This window comes from Phascolarctos cinereus, unplaced genomic scaffold, assembly GCF_003287225.1.
Source record: "Phascolarctos cinereus isolate Bilbo 61053 unplaced genomic scaffold, phaCin_HiC Scaffold_4;HRSCAF=312, whole genome shotgun sequence".
Taxonomy (NCBI): Eukaryota; Metazoa; Chordata; class Mammalia; order Diprotodontia; family Phascolarctidae; genus Phascolarctos; species Phascolarctos cinereus.
Window position 1 is genome coordinate 377,124,805 of NW_027555847.1, and position 13,758 is coordinate 377,138,562.

General features: G+C 41.5%; 1 protein-coding gene across 3 annotated transcripts in view; it reads left to right on the forward strand.

Annotated features, from left to right (window-relative positions):
- Nucleotides 1-638: 638 nt before the first annotated feature.
- The window catches only part of PIAS2 (protein inhibitor of activated STAT 2), a 73,766-nt gene continuing 60,646 nt past the window's right edge, over nt 639-13,758 (forward strand). Inside the window, exon 1 of one of the 3 annotated variants that reach the window (XM_078153272.1) lies at nt 639-844. In XM_078153272.1, coding sequence (XP_078009398.1) covers nt 821-844 — 24 coding nt within the window. In that variant the 5' untranslated portion in view covers nt 639-820. The remainder of the gene's footprint in view (nt 845-13,758) is intronic. The other 2 variants (XM_078153274.1, XM_078153273.1) reach the window with 2 other exon arrangements.

Sequence of the window (13,758 nt, forward strand, 5' to 3'; positions counted from 1 at the left end):
TCTGAAGGAGTTGGCTTTGATGGGCAGGGGTTTTCGGGCTACATCCGGAATCCAATAGGTCCCCAAGTTCATTACTGACAATTCCTCCAGGCACGGACTTTCCAGGGTCGAGTTCATCCCCTCCCCACAGCAGCCCGGGAGCCTCAGCATCTCCCCCGGCCTCCAGACTCCAGGGTGCGACTCTCCTCCCGTGCATCCCGCCCACTTCTGCGAGAGGGAAGAGCATCTAATCCTGCTGGACCGTCCCGGAGGCAGCAAGAAAGAAGGGAGAGGGAAAGAGGCAAGAAAAGGAGAGAAGGGCAAGGATGATTCAGAGTGAAAAGGGGTAGGAGAGGAAGGGGGGACAGGCAGAGTCTTGGGAGGGGGACGAGAGAGTCAGATGAGACCGCGGCAAGGAGGAGAGAAGCCGAAGGGAGAAGGAAAAGGAAGAAAACGGGGAGAAGAGCAGCGTCGAGGGGACCGGCCGGGAGAGGAGGGGAAGGGAGTGCGGCGGAGTTCGGGGGCTGCGGAGGAGGAAGAGCCGCGAGGCACGACGCGAGCCGAGGAGAACCCGAGGGAGGGTGCGCGCGGGGAGGGGCAGGGGGCGGGGTTCCTGGAGGGGCGGTGCCGGCTCCCGTCACGTGACGGGGGCCTGGCGGCAGCGGCGGCAACAGCGGCGGCGGTGGCGGCGGCGCGTCGTTCGCGGCGCCCAGTGCACCATGGTGGTGGCGGCAGCGGCTACTGTAGAGGCTGCGGGAGGAGCGGCGGCGGCGGGAGGAGCGGCGGCGGCGGCGAGGGCGGCGGCGGCGGCGGCTTCGCCTGCGCCTGCTGGTGGTAGAAAATGGCCGATTTTGAGGATTTGCGGGTAAGCCCGGGATGGGCAGCGGTGGAAGTTGAGGAGGCACGGGAAGGGGCCACGTCCTTCTCGGATCCTGGAGGCGGGGTTGGCCCGGCCCGGCAGAGCCCCTGCCCCGAGCCGATCCCGGGTCGAGCCTCGGGCCTGGAGGGGCGCCCCGAGCGCACCGCCCCCTCCTCGTCCCGCTCTTTGTGGGGAGAGGCCGGGGGCGCAAGCCCGGAGTCTCGGGGGGGGATGTGGGGGGAGGGGCCAGGCCTCCCGTGGCCCCCACCCCCCTCGTGGGTGGGAGTGCACGCACACATCTGGGCATGCATTGTATGTTGATGGAGACACTCGAGGGTGTACCTGTGTGTTTGCTTTATCTCTTCTTTTGGGGCAGGATTGGGTCCGTAAAAGGTGAAATGGGGGTGAGAGCTTTGTTGTTTTGTGTTTTCTGCCCTCTTCCTGGTGCTGCTGCTGTAGAGGCTAGGCAGGTTTGCCAAGGGAGCCCCGAGACCCCACAGTGTGAGTGGTGGCACGGAAGTAAACGAAGGAGTCTCTTCCAGTAACAACTTCGATATTCTCCTCCTCGGACCATGGGGCAGACTGGTTGGCCGTGGGTTTGGATCGGCTGGCGAAACCAGCGCCAAGGAGAACACTCCCTGTCCCTTGGACAAGCTTTTAGTGTTATTTCCTCGTGACTCTAACAAATAATTGTAATCATAGAATATTGGGGTTATGAGGGACCTTAGAGGTCACCCAGTCCACGCCTGCAGTCATTAAGCGCCTGCTGTGGTTGGGGCTGAGAGCATGGCAGAGATACCAGAGTCTCTCAAACATCACATACCACCACTAGCGCCAGTTTTTGTACTGGCAAGCCAAGAATGGCTTTTACATTTTAAAATAAAATTTTATTATGTTTTAAAAGGTAAAAACTGTTATTAGCTCCTCACAAAACTGGGGAAGGCAGGATTTGTCCCCCTGCAGAGCTGGTATGGCGGCTGGAAGTTAAGGTTCTTCCCCAGGCACTGCAAGTCACTTCATCTCTCAGTATCCCTGCTTCTCTCTGAGACTTTACATTGCTGAACAGTTGCTAATGTGCATTAGCAAGTCCTAGGAACTAACTCTCTTCTAATAAAGAAATCTATGGTTCTGAGCAGAAAAAAATGCCCTAGGCACTGTGATGGGAGCTAGGGATTCAAAGGCCAAACGAAAAGTTTATTCCTCTAGGAATTTATATATTTTCGGAGGATACAGCCTGTTATTATTTACTAAGCACCAACTTGGTGGGGACCTCAGTGCTAAGCACTGGGGATACAAAGAAAGTCAAAAGGTATAACTATGTGCCTGGCACCGTGCAAAAACACTGGGAATACCAATACAGAGGAGAAAGACATTCCCTGTCCTCTAGGAGCTTACATTTTAATAGGAGTGATGGGGATGACCCCAAAGGAAGCTGAAAAGTGAGAGGTGGAGGGAGAAAATGAAAAGCTGTAGAGTTTGGCAGAGAGCCACCAGTGCCGCCTGTAGAGGAATAAAGGTAAGACTGGTTTAGAGAGCCTCCTTAAAATGGAGATTCTGAAAGGAACTGGTCCCTGCCCTCAAGGAATTGACAATTTAATGGATGAGACCTCTTGCAAACTATTGTGTATAAACAAGATATATTCTCAGTAAATTGAAAATAACCAAAACTGTGGATGCATTGTTATTTAGGCAATCAGAAAAGGCTTCTTGTAAACGGTGGAATTTTAGCTGATACGTGAAGGAAGTAGGTGGTGAGATGAGGGTACAGCCAGAGATAATGTCCAGTCAGAAGAGGGAGTGTCCTGTGTGACGAACAGCGAACAGCAAGGAAGCTCCTGTCATTGGATTGTAGAATATTTGGAGGGGAGTAAGGTGTGAGAAGACTGGAAAGGTAGAAAGGGGCCAGATTATAAAGGGCTTTGAATGACAGGATTTTATATTTGATCTTAAAGGTAATAGGCATCATTTATTGGATGGGGATTATATGAACAAATCTTCACTTTAGGAAGATCAGTTTGACATCTAAGTAGAGGATGGACTATGGCGAGGAGAGACATGAGTCAGGGAGGACACCCACTAGGCCATTTCAGTAGTCCAGGTATGAAATGATGAGGCCAGTGTCAGAAAAGTACAGTATTAGATGTGAAGAGAGAGAAACACAATAAAAGCTTCTCGTAGGAGGTGTCACACAAATTGATCTTCAGAGGAAAGTAAAGAGTCTCAATAGATGGATTTGGAAAAGGGAATTGATAACTTAGGCAAAATAGGAGATGGAATGATGAGTTCATGAAACAGGTAGGCCCCTTTGGCTGGATAGTACCTGAGGGGGAATAATGTGAAATACACTAGGAAAGGTAGGCTGGAGCTAGATTGTGAAGAGTTTTTAAATTCCTAACAGAGTAGTTTGTATCAGCAATTGAGAGCTTCTGAACATTCCTGACCATATTTTATTTTCCCTGCTGTTTGGCAGGTTTGAGAGGGACAGGGATTTGAGATTGTTGCAAGTGTATAAGCAAGAGGCAGGAAGATCTCTGAACTGTGGTGCTGGCAATATGAGTGTGGAAAAGGGATGGGTGCAAGAGATGTGGTGGGAGAATTGACAAGATTTAACAACTTTTAGGCTATGGGGAGAGAGTGAGAGTGAACAGTAGAAGGTTTCTCTTAAATGGTAAACATGGGTTACTAGAAGTAACCTGGTAACCTCTACAGAAATTGAAAATTCTGTTTTGGTTATATTGAATTTAAGATACCTACAGTTAGAGATGCCCAACAATCCATGTCTAGTCCTCTACCCAGTGATTACATTTCCTCTACCACATCTTGAAAAGTGACCGTTTAGCCTATGCTTCACCACCTAATAAACAGTGAATTTCACTTCTAGGCATCACTGTGTTTTGGATAGAGAGTGTCTGGTCTATTTCAGTGATTTCATTGGCATAATAGTGTTGAAAAGATTCATGAAATTCAGCAGTGGCTTTTGACTTAGAGTCTTGTTTTTACCTTTTTTTTTGTTGGACTTAAACACAAAGTATGAACGTTTCCAAGTACAAAGTAGGACAGAAGAAGAGAGTTGTACATGAAACTGAATCTATTTTGTACAATTTGTTTTTCAAATATATAATAAAATTATTTTAAAAGCTGTCCTGTTTGTTACCCTCTGATCTTCTGGGCATTTTATTTAAAAATTTACTGATCATTTTTTTTTAATTTTCTTACACCTTATTGCTAGGCCTCCACTCTCTCCTAAATTAAAAAAAAAGAAAGGGTTTGGAAAAAAAAAAGAAAAACTGCATCCCTCTAACATATGCAAAACAAATTCCCTTATGGGCCATGTCTGAAAATGCATGTCTCATTCTGTATTTTGATTTTAATATATTCTGTCAGGAAGTAACATGCTTCCTCTTATGTCCTTTGGAATCAGAGTTCTTCATTCCATTGAATTCAATTCTTAAATCTTTTGAAGTGAATAAGAGTGATTTTTTTCTTTACAGCATTATTTGTTACTTTATAAGTTCTCATTTTACTCTTCATCAGTTCATATGTCTTCTCAGATTTCTCTGCAGCCTTCTCTTTCATCATTTTTAAGGGACAATAGTATTTCATTACATTCATATTCTACAACTTCTTCAGCCATTACCCAATTGATGAGCACTCCCTTAGTTTCTAGTTCTTTGCTACCACAGAAAAAAGCTGCTTATAAGCATTCTTGTGTTGTGATTGAAATCTGCAAATAAAAACAATTAGTTTATTAGCAAAATGAGCATTTGCCAGTAAATGGGGCCCAAGGCTTTTCAGTAATCAAGGACCCCTCCTGACAGTCAAGGCACTTCTTTTATAGTCATAAAAGAGGAACCTGGAAGGGGCAAAGAAAGGGGCACAATTTATATACTGTGGGCATTATCGTTATAATTGGGTAGTATCAGAGAATGGGGATTTTGCACAGCCCCAGGAAACAGCAGCTACTTCCTGGAATATCTGGCATCTGTGTTTCACGGAATACATTTGACCTTTTAAGTAAGCTCCTAACAGTGGGTAATGGGTGACTTATAAGGGCAAAATAGGGAACTAAAATTATAGTCTCAAGGAATTTAAACACATATAATGAGGGAGAATAGTAATTTGAATAAGCCTTAATGAAGTAGAGTAGTATATCAAATATTAATATCACATTGGATTTCTTCCTTGGACTGCCTGTTCATATCCTTAGACTATCAATTGGGGAATAGCTCTTATTTTTAAAAGTTTGAATCATTTCCTCATAAATTTTGGAAATGTATCACAGAAACATGCAGAGATTTTTCCCATTTGTTTCCCTTTAGTCTTTGTTAAATTTGTGGAAAATTGATTCAGTTTTATGTAATCAAAATTATCCATTTTATCTTCTTTTAGGCTTATCCCTAGATCTGATAGGTAATTTTTTCCCATGTGTTTCAGATTTTCTTATAATGTGATCTTTTACATCTAGGCCGCATCCCCAGTTGGTGATTATCTTTGTGTGAAGTGTTGGTCAGAATTATTTTTTTTGAAGCAAACTTTTTACTGTTTTACTTTCTATTTGTTGTCATTCTAATCTTGTCTATATAGGTAGGGACTAGTGTTTATATCTCCATTCTGTTAAAGCTTTTTCTAAAAACTGTATTCTAATTTTTCTTGAATATGAAAATCATGGAAATAGATACCAGAGACTGCAAAAAATTCAGCTAGTGATTTATGTTCACACACGTGTATTATTATTTTTTTGTTGAAATTCACCTTTGATTTAGAAAAGTAAAATCTTAAAATTCTGATTCTTATGGAACATATTACATCTCCTTTTCTTTCTACTTCCTTGCATACTCCAAAGGAATCACTTTTTCTAAAAATTTTATACTATAAGATCCTTCTGGTAAACCTTCTGCCTCTGTACCCTTACAGCATGTGAGATATTTAAGATCTGACATTGAACAGTTATTTGATTTCAACTTTGAAGAATTAAAAACTTGGTTTTCTCTGCAGACTTCCCATTGCTATAGAATTTTTGTTCAGGGTCATAGAGGTTGTGATTGAGTACAACTGATCTTCTGAGCATGGTACATCAGGTCCTTCTTCTTCCTCTTGGCTTACTAACATCCATTTAAAAAAATAATGCTAGTGCTGTGAAAAGATGCCAGGGTGCATTTTAACTCTACCTGTATGCAGACATAATGGTAAGTATAATAAAAAAATACATAGAATTTCATCTACATGAAACAAGGTACTTTGTGTACCTTTCCCTTCCGAAAAGGAATCGTAATGCTTCTTATCTTTGTACATCTCTTAGAGGTTATAGCTGACTGAAAATATTATGCTTTCCGTGTTGGATCTGGGCTTTAAATCAGGCTAAAAGGGGGTGAGGATGATTGATTTTTATATGTGTGTGTATGTAGAAATAGATATGTACTTGTTATTAAAAGGTTGACCTTCCTCAAGAAAAAAGATAATTAAGGCAGATAGTAATAAGTAGAGACAATACTTTCTTGAAATAGTTTCTTCCAGTTACTATAAGTCCTCATTGTTCCTTACTCTGTTGTCCGTGTAGGTTTTTTCAATTCATTGTCCTGCCTGGGGCAAAAAGATTATTTGATGCCATCCCTGCCCTAGTCTTTGTGCCTCTTTTTGTTTATTTCTGTTATCCTTATAACTACCTGGAACACATCCACAGTGAATAATGAGTACTTGTTTTAGTTAATAGTAGTATTAAAATAAGAATTGGTATTTTTTCTTTCCTGGGGAGCCCTCAACTATGGTGGTCATGTGTCCCTTCAATCTAGTGTAATGGAAAGACCAGTAACACCACTCTTAATACTTAGGTTTGAATATTAGTCCTTCCATTTACTGGTTATAACTTGGGAAAGTCACGTTGCCTCTTAGGGCCTCAATTTTCTTATCTATAAAATAAAGATGTTGGACCTCTTTTTTTTTTTTTAGTAACTTAATACTTTTTTTTTTTACATGGCACATATTTCCTAATGGATCCCTTACTTCCCCCCTTCTAAGAGAACCATCCGGTATAACAAAGAATAAAAAAGAAAGGGGGGGGCAGTTGAGCAAAATTAGCCAACAAGTCAGTTATGTCCAACATAATGTAATTTACCCTACCCCCATAATCTACCTCTACAAAGAAGTTGGAGGGAGTGTAGGGTCTTTTATTGTCAGGGTGGGTCTGGGCCATTATAGTTGCACAGTGTTCAGTTTCATTGATTTCTTTTGTTCCTTCTGTTTATAGTCCTGTATGTTATTTTCCTCTTTTTCCTTATTTTGCATCAGTTTATATAAGTTTCCCTATTCTGTGTTCTACAGATCCATTTCTTACAGTTTAGTAATATTCTAGCTCATTAATATATTACAACTTGTTTGGCTATTCTCCAATCAATGTGCATCTATCTTGTTTCCAACTCTTGTCCTACAGAAAATGCTGCTATACATTTTGGTGTGTATTGGGGACTTTTTAATTTTTTTACCTTTAGGTATGTGCCTAGCAACAAGACTTAGCTCAAACTCCATTTTCGACAAAGAGGCCTTTTACAGTTTCCCCTCCCCCCCCAGCTTCTCCCTGCTAGTTCCTTTCTGATGAGATGTCTCCTACCACATACATTGTATGTATCTTATATGTAAACTGTTATTTGCATGTTGTTTCTCCTAATAGAATGTGAGCTTTTTGAATGCAGGGACTATGTATTTGCTGTTTTTTACATTCTCAGAACATAAGTGCTTAATAAATTGTTGACTGACTTCAGCATTTGACACTGCTGGCTACCCTCACTTTTTACATATTGTACTCTTGGCTTTCATGACTCTGCTTACTCTTGGTAAGTACTTGCTTACTCCTCCTTCCTGCCTGATCCTTCCTTCCAGTCTACTTTGTTGGATCATCATGGCCCTAGCTGAAGATCTAGCAAAGGAAACTGAGAAAGTAAGTCTGATAAGTGGGAAGAGAACTGGGAGAAAGCAGTGTTAGGAAAACCTAAAAAAAGTAATGCTGTAGTATCAAGGACAGAAGTGACTGAAGCATCAGAGAGCACTAGGAGGCCCTGAAGCATAGGGATTGTGGCAAGGCCATTAGATTGAGCAAATAAGAGATCATTGGTGACTGAAGACAGCAGTTTAAGTTGACTAACGAGGTTGGAAGCTTGGAGACAAAGTGGTGGTAACCAGTGTAAACTATGTTCTCAAGGAGTTTAACCATAAAAGGGTGAAGAAAGTTAATAAGGTGAGTGTAATTCAATCAACTGTGTGATTTTTAAGGATTAGGGAGACTTGGCCATGCTTGTAAGCAGAAGGGAAGCAGTTAGTCAAAGGCAGAGTGTAAAGAATAGTGAGAGAGTGATGATGAAAGACAGGATAGTCTGCTGGAGAAAGGTGGAATGGGATCAAGGGTGCCTTGACAAGGAGAATATCCACCTCTTCATGTGAGGTGAGAAGGGAAGAAGAGGGAGGTATCTGTGAAATGGCCTCAAGTCCTTTCAATGAAGTAAATAAGGTTTATTTACCTTAATAAGTAAAACCCTTACAGGATGGGAGGGGAGATACATGAAAGGATGAAAAAGTTTTGAATAATCTCTGTGGTGAGTAGAAAGAGTTGATAATTTTAGGAGTTGTAAAAGGGTTGCCTTGTTGAAGTGAAGCCCCATCTGAGATTATATAATATAAACTTGTGATTTCAATCTCCTCTGGTAACAGACAGGTTAACACTGTTTTACCACTTTATGCAGCTCTTTTCAATAGCACGTGAATTATGTTGGGTTGGTGGGGTAAAGGATTGTAAGAGTTTGAGGTTAGGGTTTGGGAAGAAAGAAGAATAAGAACCAATGAACTCAGGTGTAAAGGGTGGTGCAGGGTTGAGCTGATTCACCGAAAAGTTGAAATGGGCAAGGAAGGAGATTGTAACTAGTGCAAGAGTGATAGTGTGTGAGAAAGAATTGAAGATCCGAAGGATGGAAGGTTACCCTAAGGATGAAAAACAAGGTAAGGGAAAGTTGGAATGATTAAAATTTATGACAAGATAATGGGATTTCAGAGGTCCTGAAGGCAGAGATGGAGTATTCATGAGTGATGGCAAGATCAAGGATATGTAGTGTACTAGCTGTGTGACCCTGGGCAAGTCACTTAACCCCAGTTGCCTTGCCAAAAAAAAAAAATCAAGGGTATGACCATTTCTTTTGTAGTTGTGGTAAAATGGAGTAGATCATTGATAGTGAGTCTATTGAGTAACTGGGAAGTTAGGGTACTTGAAGGAGTTTCTATGTATTTTGAAATCCCCTAGTATAAGGCCAGGAATTGGTAGAGAGACTGAGCCTGGTATGTGTTGAACTTATTGTGAAAGGAAGGAGAGTGGCCTAGGGGTTAGTTGTTCTGTCTGGGCCTGACTCAGGTTTGTCTGTTGGAAGTTGAAGTTGAGTATTGTAACAAAAAGAGACAATGGCAGGTCATTCAAGAGTTAACAAAAGGAGATTTATGTAGCCATAACAGGAAAAGGCTATTCTGAGAAGGATAGACATTTGAGAAACCCCTTGAGTTAATTTAGTTGAGAGAAGCTCTCATTGTGATCTACCAGCCAAAAGTCTGAGAGCCCTTCTGGCTTCTTGTGGCTGCTTTGTACTCAGGCAACAAGGAAGAGATAGCAACAGTCCCTTTGTCCCCTGAGCTAACCAAATCTTGAGAAATGTCTGAATACCTCTTAAGGAAAAACTAACCAATAGAAGGAAGGAGTTAGGACATTGCTTATCAGTATATCAGAATCTTGTTGGGGTGATAACATTCAGATTGAACCTCAAAGAAAGAGAAGTTACTAGGTAGAGAGAAAGTCTATCACTTAAGAACAAGGAGTATTCCCATTCTTCTTTCATGAACATTAAGATGGAGGCTGTGAATAAACTGGAAAGGTGGCCAAGGGAAGCAGTGTTATCAGCAGGGAGCTAGGTCTCAGTGAAGGTCAGAATTTTGAGCGAGTGAAAAAGGAAAAGGTTTAAGGTAAAGACAAAATTTGTTAAGTATAGAGCAAGCATTCCAGAGAGCACAGTGGAAGGAGCAGTGGATCTGTATTGAGATACAATGGGGGATAGAAAGAGTTGATGGGGATGAGGATAAAGTCATGAACTGTGGGAAAATGATGAGGTACAGAACTGATGGCGTGGATGGTATAAGAGGGAAATGGGAATTATGCTAACATTGAGGTAGTTGTATTATTGTCTGGAGAGACTATCTGTTACCAATGGGCAGGCAAGCCCAAGAATCGTGGGAGACCAGTGCCTCCAAGGCCATCAGTCCATGCCTCCATCTTAGTTCACAGAGGTATCATCTGGGGAAGCAACTGCTGTAGAGGAGGGGCTACCATCCCCCCCAACTGCTAACCATTTGCTACTGACAGGGCAGGCAATCAGCCTAGCTGAAGCAGCAAGGAGAGATATATGCCAGATGAGTTTAGCCAGAGTGTCCCCACCTCAGCCATTACTTTCCCTCATACTTCAGTGGAAACGAATCAGAACTCTGAGCCTAAAAGCCTTGGAAATGGTAGCCCTGCACAGATTTACCACTGGTCCTATTTTTAGCCCAGCCTCTGCAACAATCATGCTGGGAAGCAAGCCCTATGGAGATGCTGCCTGGGAATTGCTTTTACAGGTGCTGAAGCTCACCTCCTTAGCAGCCACAACTACTGAAGACCTTGAAGAAAATTCTCATTACCAAAGTTCTTGGCATTGTCAAATGGTTATCACCAGAAACGGGTGATTTTTTTTTTAATGGAAACAACGTTAAAGAAGTTACACTGTCATCTCTTTTTACACTATACCTTAAAGGACCATGTGACTTGCACCTGAAATCTTTTATATATAGTTTCCCCCATTAGAATCTGAGTTTCCTGAGAGTAGAGACTGTCTCCTCTTTCCTAATTGTATTCACAGTGTTCTTTATACATAGTAAGCTATTAATAAATTCTTTTTCATTCATTCATTAACACCAACATTTAACCAATATTCTTACATCGCAGTGAGACATGGCATACGATAATTTCCAAAGAATAAAAAATGATTATTGTACAGAGAGCATTGGAGAGGCGCATGATGCTTGTGAGCAGACTTCATTATATAATAAGGTATGTCAAAGAAGAAGAGCAAAAGGTGTTGAAAAAATACATGCTGAGAAGGAAAAATGGGCCAATCACTTGGTAAATACTAGGGATGACAAATGTCCAGCTGCAGTGAGAGATTGGTACCCTCTTGATGTTTGGAAAAATCAAGAAAAACCTGTGGCACATTGAGTTTGACTTCCTGTGGAGGAATTATTGGAGGAAGTGAACAGGAGTCACATGATGGGTGGAAAAATTTGCAGTTTGCAACCTTGGATGGAATTTGCGAATGAATGCCTTCATAGACTCATTTAAAAATTGGGAGGATTAAAAGCATCTCATGATTTTGTTTTCAGTTGATCAATGGTCTGTGAGGTAAACTTCCTGGGTGAGGTAAACATTTCTTCCTCTCTCAGTTCCAGGCCTTGAGATAGATTGGTGTCAGGGCTGAGTATGTTGATGTCAAGGGCAGTGAAGAGAGTTGTCTGGTAAAGGAGTCCTCTATTTTTGGTTGTGTGTTGCCTCTTTATTCCACTACTCCTAGATGCTCTAATGATGAGAGGCTATGGTATTTGTTTTAGTGTCATCTTTAGTGGTGACTCCGTCTTCCTGAGACTTGGATGGTTGTGGTGACTGAAGATACTTTTGCCAGATGAGAGTGAGCAGCATATATGTCATATTCTGCCTCTTTAAATAGCTTTTTAAGTATTAGGATAATGATGTTTGTGTTAGTAGTGTTGTATTCTTCAGTATGCTAGTATGTCGTACTCTTCTTCGAAGTGTGGTCCCCACATGGGCCTTTGTTGTGGTGGATCACTGATGTTACTGAAATATACTCTTGTCCCCCCACCTTCCTACATTCCTAAATTACAAATCCTCTGCATTCTATGATTTCTGTCTTCTGTCCTCTTCTCCACATCCCCAAATCTGACTTCTGCACCTCTGCTCCTTAGATACTGAGCATTAATGGACAAAAGTCAGATTGAGCTGAGTTCACCTACTAGGCATTTAGTTTGCATAATCTCAGTGGTGATTTACAGGCAGCTGGGTGTTTGACAGTCCCTGACACCATCCTTAGATATAGTGCCAGTACCTGGCTCCTTCTTTCTCTTCCTCTCCCCACCTTTCCTTCTTCCTGCCTCAGTGCCACATGGTCTAGCTTCTTACTTCATTAAAACTGAGAAGCTTAATGTTTATTCTTTATTATCTTCTCCATTCCTCAAGAATTTTTGGCATCATTTACCACCCTTCTGTCCTTTCCTCTGGTAACAGAAAGGTCCTAACTAAAACTCCTTCATCTCTCTGTGCCCTTAATCCTGTTCTTTTTTCCTTCTTTCACCAACTGTCAATCAACTGCCAGACTCAGGACAGGAAAGTTAGCCTGGCTGAAGCAGTAAGTCACCCAAAGGGGGACACGAGAGGCAGCATGTGCCAAGCAAATCAAGCCACCCCCACCACCGTAACCACCATTTCCCCTGAGAGACAGCCCAGGACTCTGAACTCCAGAACCATGGAAGAAGCAGTGCTTCCTGCTTAGAGCCCTCAGCCATCACCTTGGGAACCACCACTGTGGAAATATGGCCTGCCATTTGCTTTGCTGCTGTACCCTGAGGACACTAATACTGTTCATCTCATTTGCAGCAGAAACTTTGAATATGTATTGTCTCTTTTAAAATGTGAGCTCTATCTGTTATGCTTGCTTTTTTGAAAAGTATATCATAAATTCAGTGTTTTAAAACTCTTGGTTATCTGTGATTCTTGAAGTTCCTTGTGTTTTCTGAAAATAATATTTCAATGACCCTCTTTTCTTTTCTGCAATTTTGGTGTTGCTATCATTTTTTTTCCTTTTCTTGAATTGCTCCCATTTAAGAAAAACAATACAAAATCCTTGAAATAAATAAGCCTAGTAATGCAGAACAAATCTACAAATTTACCCCTGTGTGAAAATGTCTCATTCTGCACTACAAACTCATCACCTCTCCCTCAGAAGATGGGTAGAATGTTCATTAATCTGGAGGAGTTGTTGTTATCCACTGCATTACTAACAACAACAATGAGAGCTAATATTTACTTAGTGTTTACTGTGTTGCAGACACTGTGCTAAGCACTTTACAATTATTATCTCATTTAATCCCCACAACTATCCTGGGAAATAAGTGCTATTATAATTCCCATTTTCCGAAAGAGAAAAGTAAGGCAAACAGAGATTGAGTGGCTTGCCCAGAGTCACACTACTAGAAAATGTCTGAGGACAGGTTTGAATTTCCCATTCTGGGCCTAGTGCGCTATCCACTGTGCTGTCTAGCTGCCTAGGTTAGGAAATGACCAAAAAGAGATGCCAGCCTTAGTCCCCTATCCCATCCAATAGTTTTTAAGTCTTTTTTTATGTTAATTTTTTCTCTCTCTCTCTCTTTTTTTCTTTTTTCTTTTTTGCTTTTTGGTGAGGTGATCAGGGTTAAGTGACTTGCCCAGGGTCACACATATAGTAAGTGTTAAGTATCTGAAGCTGGATTTGAACTCAGGTCCTCCTGACTCCAAGGCCAGAGCTCTATTCACTGTGCTACCTAGCTGCCCCTAGTTCTTAAGTCTTTTAAAGTTTTTCTTTATTGTTTCTTATCACTTAGTTTTACATCGTTTTATACTGGTCCTATTTTTTTTTCCTGATTCCATCCCTTTTGTTATTTTTTACATCACAATAATATTATATTACATTTATATACCACATTTATTCAGCCATTTCCCAATGTATGGACATTCTCTTAGCTTGACACTTGCTTTTCACTCATTCATTTATTCTTTATTTTGATTGGATCTATCAACTTCACTTTGCATCAGTTAC